This window comes from Urtica dioica, chromosome 12 (genome assembly GCF_054948205.1).
Source record: "Urtica dioica subsp. dioica isolate 48M chromosome 12, U.dioica_male_clone48M_v1_H2, whole genome shotgun sequence".
Classification (NCBI taxonomy): domain Eukaryota; kingdom Viridiplantae; phylum Streptophyta; class Magnoliopsida; order Rosales; family Urticaceae; genus Urtica; species Urtica dioica.
In genome coordinates, this window is record NC_142767.1 from 15,580,542 (window position 1) to 15,589,166 (window position 8,625).

Consider the following 8,625-nt stretch of genomic DNA (forward strand, 5'->3'; position numbering starts at 1 on the left):
CAGTAGTACGTGAACCTTCAATCACGAAAAGCACAAGAACCCAAATCTCACATACACTCAATCTGCATAATAGTGTTTGAGAGAATACACCACTTAAAACCAAAACACACAGCCTCCCAGTCCGCCGATCTTGCACGTCTAAGAGCTCTGAGTGTTTGATCAAAAGTGTCAAGGCTGCTAAGGGAGAGCACACGGCTTTTATAGCAGCTGGACAATCCTGGAAGATATCTCGGGTTTCCTTACCCGGCCTCATGCGAATATCTCAAAGTAAAGACTCCATCAAAGAGAATATTCGTGCAATGAAGATAGCAGCGGAGGATATCTTGCAATGAAGGCTCCAGCGAGGCAGATATCTTGTAATGAAGACAGCAGCGAGGCAATAACTCAGCAATAATTCACCAGCGAAGCAATCTATCGAAACTGGAAACTTGCCTGAAATACTGTCAGCACACACAAGGAAAGATGTCAATCCAGAAGATGAAACATAACATCCGACATCTTTCCATACCACTTGCACTAAAAAATAAAGCCAACAAAACAACGTAACAACATCTATGATATCAACACCAAAGATATTTTTGTTTCAAGAAATGTGGTTTTCCATGAAAACTATTTTCCTTTCCAATATATGGCTGCTAATCATCCTGATGCAGATCCTTTTGAGAATATAGTTTTACCAAGATCACACCATCATGTGGACTCTGAGGATGTTGAGTATCAAGTTCAACAACCTACAAACCAAGCTCCACCAAATGATGTGCATGATCAAGACACTCAAGGTGCTCATCAAGATGAGCAAAGAGATTCTCAAATCCTGAGACGATCATCTAGGACTGTTCAGCCTCCACTTTACTTGCAAGATTATCACTGCTATCTTTTGGGAGCCATGCCAGGTCCAAGTTTTCAATCTAAACATACTATTGACAAAGTCATGAATTATGGACGGTTATCTACCTCTTTTAAGCATTTTGTTTTATCTGTCTCAGCTCACTATACTCCTAACTATTACCATCAAGCGGTCAAGCATGAAGAATGGAGAGCAGCTATGGCAGAGGAATTAGATGCAATGGAGGCTAACAAGACCTGGTCTATTGTCCCTCTTCCGGATCATGCCAAAGCTATAGGGTGTCGATGGATATATACCAACAAGCTAAATGCAGATGGCTCTCTTGCTAGACATAAAGCAAGATTAGTTGCCAAGGGATACACACAGAAGGAAGGGGTTGATTACATTGATACGTTCTCACCAGTGGCGAAGTTGGTGACAGTCAAACTTCTCTTGGCCTTATGTGCTTCACAGCATTGGCAAATGGCACAATTAGACATTCAAAATGCATTTCTGAATGGAGAGCTTCTTGAAGAGGTATTCATGGATGTACCATTGGGAGTGCAAACTCAGGGGGTGCAAAATACTGGTCAAAGGAAGCTTGTCTGCAAACTGCACAAATCCATATATGGATTGAAGCAAGCCTCAAGACAATGGAATATAAAGTTCACGGAGGAGATCATTCGAGGGGGTTTTCAACAATCCAAGTCTGACTACAGCCTTTTCACAAGGGGTCAAGGGATTACCTTTGTGGCTATTCTCTTGTACGTGGATGATATCATAGTTGTTGGTCCAAGTACAACTATGATTGATGAAGTCAAGCTGTTTTTGAAGTCAAAGTTCAAGCTACGTGATCTAGGACAATTGAGATATTTCTTGGGATTGGAAATTGCCTATTCAAGAACTGGGATCACTGTGAACCAAAGACATTATGCCTTGCAGCTTCTTGAAGATTTTGGTTTTCTGGAGTCAAAACCTGTCTACACGCCTATGAAGCCGAGGATTACATTGTCAGCTACTGATGGTGAACTGTTGGAAGATGTCACTCATTACAGACGTCTCATTGGAAGATTGTTATACCTAACCATCACCAGACCGGATATTACCTTTGCTGTGCATGCGTTGAGCCAATTTCTTCAGTCTCCGCGTGATATCCATCTCCAAGCTGTCCATCACTTGTTGAGATACATCAAAGGACAACCCGGGTTAGGTCTTCATTTTTCTTCTTCTTCTTCCACAAATATCCGGGCTTTCTCAGACGCAGACTGGGGGACTTGTCCTGATACTAGACGTTCTATTACTGGATATTGTGTCTTCTTGGGAGAGGCACTTATTGCTTGGAAGTCTAAGAAGCAAACCACGGTTGCTCGGTCTTCAGCAGAGGCAGAATATAGGGCTATGGCGGCTACTACTTCTGAAGTTATATGGTTGCAACAGCTGTTACAGGATTTTGGTATTTCTTCTTCAGCTGTATCTGTTCTGTTTTGTGACAACCAGGCAGCATCACAAATTGCTTCGAATCCTTCCTTTCATGAGAGGACAAAGCATATCGAGATTGATTTGCATTTTGTCCGGGATCATGTCAGGAAAGGTACTCTGAAGCTCTTGCCGATCAGAACTCAAGATCAACTGGCTGATCTTTTCACTAAGCCCTTACCTTCACCTGCGTTGAAGCATCTTTTGTCCAAGATGAACTTCTTAGATCTTTTCAGTCCATCTTGAGGGGGTGTATTGAAGTTGATAGGCTTTATGAATAAGGTTTCAGTTAGTTGCTTAGTGTACAAGTTTCTTCTTTTATGTTTTCCTTTGTTGAACGACGGGTTTTGTTGGTCGTCTGCGTACGACACGTCGTTTGTTAGTTGTTTAGTTAGCTCATTCAATACGTTGTCGTTTTGTATTAATGAGTTAGTTTTTTCTGGTTTTACTGTATATATACGCTGATTGTATTTTGAACATTTGAATTAATTGAAGGAATCACAGAAGTATTTTTCATTGGATTCTCTCTTCTTTTCTCTGTTTTGTTCATCGAAGCTCGATTGTAATAATTGTACTCCCAACCACCAAGATATTACCTAACTAGAGTATTCGTGTCAGCCTCCGCATTCACCTCATAATTTATAGACTAATTGTTCGGCCTTTTATTTTGAGGTCGCATCCGGAAATTAAATATCACTGTTATTAATTTATTAAATGTGACAAAAACAACTTTAGATATTGAAATCTACTGTTTGGTTTACCAACGATTAGACAACAATTGATCTAAAGAGAGCAGAGGTACAAAACGGGCAAAATATATTCTCAATGGTTAAAATTTTCGGGCTTACGTACGTTTGTTGCATGTTGAAAATGTCCATCCTCGGTTCAAGAGTTACGGGTGTTGACCAAGAGTTTGTCAGCTTTTATTTATGAGTAAACATGTGTGTTTGTTGTAGTTCATTAATAAATATGTGTCCCCGTATTAGTAGGCCATGTGAGGTGTACGAGTTCAGAAACACTTAAACAAACAAAGTCCTTTTTGCTTTCTCTCAAATCCACTTTTTAATTTAGTTTGTTTTATTTTAATTAATACATATAATGTGAAATAAAGTTTAATAGGTGGTTATTCATAACTTATTTGACCAGACCCAATAGACTACTAGTAAGTTGATTCGGGTTTGACATTGACCAAGTACCTCTATTTTATTTTATTGATCACTTGAACGCCGAATTTTTTAATACTGAATTAAAATTTTGCGTAAACGTGATATTCTACTCGTCTAGGTATTTTGAAAACATCATGGAACAGAAATTTCGACTCGGAAGATTGAGTAAGAGATTCAAGAGTCTTATCCGCATCACGTAATTCTGAGAATGAAATTTCTTAAGGGAGATAGTATTGTAAAATCTTTTTTTTTTCTTTCTTTCTGAATAAATTTTCCTCTTGACTTTGACAGTGTGATGTGGAATTAATTACTAGCATTTTGGGCTCTATTTTATCATTTAATTCTTTTATTAAATATTATATTAAATGACCAAAAAAAAGTACAGATATTAAAAGATGAAAAATATAATAGATCATGTCACTTGAATCATTGATATTATTGTTATTTAGTCAACGTTTCAAATATAGTCACAAAATATCTGATGTGGTAAAATTAGTTTTTGTTAATTTATGTTATATTTTGAATATCTATATTATTAATTTTTGTTAGTTACTATTTTATAAAATTAACAAAATATTAATTATTTTTTAAAATTCAAGTTTGTACGTGACTAATTATCTATATAATCCTTAAAATACTATTCGATTTATCAAAGAAAAAAATAACTGTATCAACAGCCCAAATGAAAAAGGGGTACTAGACGACGTACGGGGGGGAATATATTCTCAATGGTTTGAATTTAGTAGGCCCTAGAATTTAGTGCTTACGTATGTACGTGAAAAAGTCGTCCAGTTCAAGTGTACGAGTGTTTGACTAAGAGTTTGTAACCTTATTTATAAGTCTACTGTATAAGCGTGTCCTTGTTCAGACTCAGAGTAAGAACTATTGGTCCCAAATACATATGCGACCTCTTCTTTAAAGGCCATGTGAGGTACGAGTTCAGAAACACTCCAACACAGACTTCTTTTCGCTCTCTCTCAATTCCACTTTTTCTCAAAAGAATAAAATAAAATCAAAGAGCTCAAAAGCGAGAGGTTATAGAAAAACATGTCGTCGATAGCATTCCTTCACTTGAACAAAATAGAGAGAAGCGATCTCAAAATGGGAGATCACATTTACAGCTACAGAAACCTCCATTTCTATTCCCACCATGGAATCTACGTCGGAGGTGAGAGAGTGATCCACTTCAACAGAACACACGACGAGAGTATATTACTTCTGAAACAAGAACGGGCTTGTAAAGAGTGTGGTTACGACGAAAGAAGAGACAAAGGAGCGATCAAGACGTGCCTTGAGTGCTTCGGCCGCGGCCACGGGCTGTATCTCTTCAAGTACGATGTTTCTTCGTCGCGTTTCTTCTTCGACGCTGCCGGGGCTTGCAGTACAATCGAGTGCGACGATCCCAACACGGTGGTTCAGCGAGCGGAGTCGATGCTCGCCGGAGACAATGGCGGGTTCGGAGAGTTTAGCCTTACTGAGAACAACTGCGAGTGCTTTGCGTTCCACTGCAAGACCGGCAAGCGGTTGGCTCACCAAATCATGTCCGGACTAGCCATCTTAGACGTTGCTTTCCATGAGCTCAGGCTGGGGAACATTGTGAATCCTTTCAGAGTTGTAAAATCAGTCGCCAAAATCCTCGTTGTGCCGAAGATGGAAGTTCTAGAGAGGGACAAAATGGCTCGTCACCAGCCGGAACGTACGCACTTAGGGCTTTGATATTTCCACAATTCGCAGTAATTACATCACATCTCATCTTCAATAATGTGCTTACAAACCCAAGTACTATAATTTCCTATTATACCGTGTGTTTTTATAATTTTTAGTTCTTTATGTAGTGTGATAAATTGTGTAATCTGTACGTTATGTAATTCACCAGTTCATATTTTTTTAATTTACTTATTAATTTTAGTTACTGTTATGTAATATAAATTTTCCTTTTACGATACGTAAATTATATATATAGTTGTTAAATATAAAATATACATTTAACAAAGCTATTTAGACTGTTATAGAAAATACAAATATTGTCAAAATAATTATGAACTAGAATGGTTGAAGACGAGAGGTCTTGAAACGAGTTCTAGCTTTTTAAGCTCGACTTATTACTTTTATAATATCTCACCTAATAAATACCGCGAGATTTCATAAAACGAAAACATATATTAATTAGGAAATCATATCGAGACAATTAAAGATCTAGATCTAGATCTAGCTATCCAAGCTAACTCCGACTATATTGTCCAAATAACACACCATTTTGGGCATTGTGGTAACATTATGGATTATTAACTCGCTGATTATCACGTTTTAGGAATTAATCAGTTAATCTTGTTTTTTGAAACATCAGACATTACTATTAGAATGTAAATGTTTAGACTGTTGAAGCATCGTACAAATTATTCGGAAGTCTCATAAATTTGATATCTTTAAATTCACTGTATGTAATTGTTTATTGCAGGCATTATAACAGCTACCAATGCATACCAAATATTGTAATTTTATGATCATAGGATCTAGCTAATGTATAGGAAGTAACACAAGTACCTTATTCTCTTATTCTCATACGTAGTACATGGTATTTATTCATTAGTTTAGTTTAGTTTATTTTACCAAGAAAATCGGCATCAAGAGATCCAATATAGTACTGCAAGCCACGCTCTTGGAAGCTACCGACTGTGGTATTGTAGTAAAACCTACTAAGATCTACTGTATACAAAATTCGTCCATTTCCGTTGATTCGTATCGCTTTCGGGAGATTAATGCCATTAGGACTCATTTCGGTCACTGCCACCCAAAAATCTCCAACAACAGTCCTCTTAATTTTTTCAGGCCTACCTTGAAACGTAGTAATCACTTGTGATGTGGAAGCTCTCGGACCACTCAACCAATATTTTGTGATTCTCTTAGATACGAACTCGGTCACAAGAACATAAGAGCGGTCTGAACTCAATGCAATCCCAGCTGCGCCGCCAAGATTGTCTAGAAGTAGTGTCACTAGATTACTATTAGGATTGTATTTTAGTAACTGTCCTGTTGCGTCGTTGGACTGGACTATTGTCTGGACTTGGCTGCAAAAACATATTAAAGGTACTTAATTACTTTATAAATTAATAAAAGATATATTATTAGGCACGAAAATAAATATTAATTGACTTGTAAAATAATCTTATGGATGGATTCATATTATTTTATAAACTTCAATTCAATTTAAAAGAATTAATCCTTTTGATTAAATTTTGTTAGAAAGCCTGATCAATAATGCCAATTAGGTTAGTTTTACAACTATTAATAATAATGTAATTATTTACGTATATATGGTCAATAATTATTGTATACTATCTTCAAGAGCAATATGCAAAGTTGTATGTTATGAATTAATTTCTTGAGTGTGTATCTTTGGCCCACTTAGCCTATAAGCTTATGGGCTAGTTTATTTTTTTAGTCATTATATCGTATTGCCGTTCGTCTATCTAAACACTTTTTTTTTTTTTTTTGGAATTTTTAACTTCTCTAAAAGTCATCTTAAAAAAAATCACGCTCAAAGCTTATAATTAATTTTGAAATTAACATTCTAGAGATATCACACCAATTACTTCAGAATATATACAGAAAAAAAATCAAACATAATTTTTAATGGTATTGCAGAAATACACAATAACAAAGGGTCCATTAGATATATAACCTTAATTTATATTTTTGGATTATCATTTAGCTAATCTTTAATAAGTTTTTGGTAAATAACCATGTTCAAATATTTACACGCGTAAATTAACTGAAATACTCTATCAAAACGTTAGTTATTTATCTAAAATTTACAAAACGTTGACTATTTATCTAAAATTACAAAACGTTGGCTAATTAAAAATATTTATCTAGTTTTAATTGGCTAGTTCGCTAATTATTTGACAAAATTAATGAAGAAAATATATGAAGCCCTCAATTAAAATTATTTTCAAACTATTCAAATAATTATAGAAATAACCCGATTAATGTGTACGGCTTTATAGTATGGTGCATACTTTATGTTTTAGGTTGAGCTGTTTTCTTAGTTTTTTAGATAATTCCATTACAATTTTAACGTAGGGTTTGAATATGTCTAACTCCTCCTATACATATGTATATGCGTACCTGATATTGAATCTAGTACTACCAATTACGTAATAAACGAGTCCGGTAAGTTGGTCAACGTCCAAGCTACTTCCGAACTTGACTCCATCGGAAGTGTCATTGGAGATTACCGGAAGTGCAAGCCTGTCCCGATCTCGAACAACAAGAAGCCCTCTAAAAGCATCCGCAACATATAGCTTGTTCTCTCTATAATAAAACCCTAGACCCAATGGCCTCCCACATATAAGGCCTAGCCTAGCTGGGTCATTAGTCCCATCACACACCAAGCTGGTCCTGAAAATAAAACATATATAATAGAAAAACATCCATATGATCAGTATCCAAAACGAGACCGTAATATGTATCCACACGTATAATAAGAATTATTATTACCTATTGGGTGAAGTAATGTAAAGATCTACAAAGCTTGACCGGCCATCGTATCTGAGGATTCGGCCATCGGAAATACCCGTATAGACTCTACCGCGGGAATCAAAAGCTGTGTCTTCTGGGCCTTTTGAAGTGCTTGGTAGATCAATTCTTCGAAATTTAAATATTGGGATTTGAGAAAGCGCTATGAAGGGAAAAGATAAGCACAGAAATATAATAAGCTTGATCTTCATATTATATTAATTCTTTAGTAACTACTAAAAGTTGTTACTTCTTCTGGATGATGTGGTATAGCAGAAACAAACCTGCTAGTATTTATAGAACGACTTCGTGTATTACATAAGTGCTGTGCCAAAAATTATATTATGCATAAATTTTGTTATCGTTTAAAATATGCATATTTAAGTTCTACTCGTAAATTATTGATTCGGGCGAGCTTCTACGACAGAAAGTTTGTTACGCAGCATGGGTATCAATACACTATGCGTAGTGTTTGGCATCCTATATATATACATATAGTGTTTGGCTTCCTATATATATATATATATATATATATATATATATATATATATATATATATATATATATATATATATATCAATATCATCATCATGATCTTATCATATCGTAGATTTTTAGTGATCTTCTATAAAGATAATA

At 35.7% G+C, this 8,625-nt stretch overlaps 1 protein-coding gene and 1 pseudogene across 1 annotated transcript; one reads left to right on the top strand and one right to left on the bottom strand.

Moving 5' to 3' along the window:
- Positions 1 to 4,515: 4,515 nt before the first annotated feature.
- Positions 4,516 to 5,376, top strand: LOC149379524 (protein LEAD-SENSITIVE 1-like). Its single transcript, XM_089604024.1, has one exon. The coding sequence runs from the start codon at positions 4,516 to 4,518 to the stop codon at positions 5,182 to 5,184; it is 669 nt and encodes a 222-aa protein (XP_089460150.1). The 3' UTR covers positions 5,185 to 5,376.
- A 479-nt stretch (positions 5,377 to 5,855) lies between these two features.
- On the bottom strand, positions 5,856 to 8,233 carry LOC149379525 (protein STRICTOSIDINE SYNTHASE-LIKE 12 pseudogene; annotated as a pseudogene).
- Positions 8,234 to 8,625: the final 392 nt, after the last annotated feature.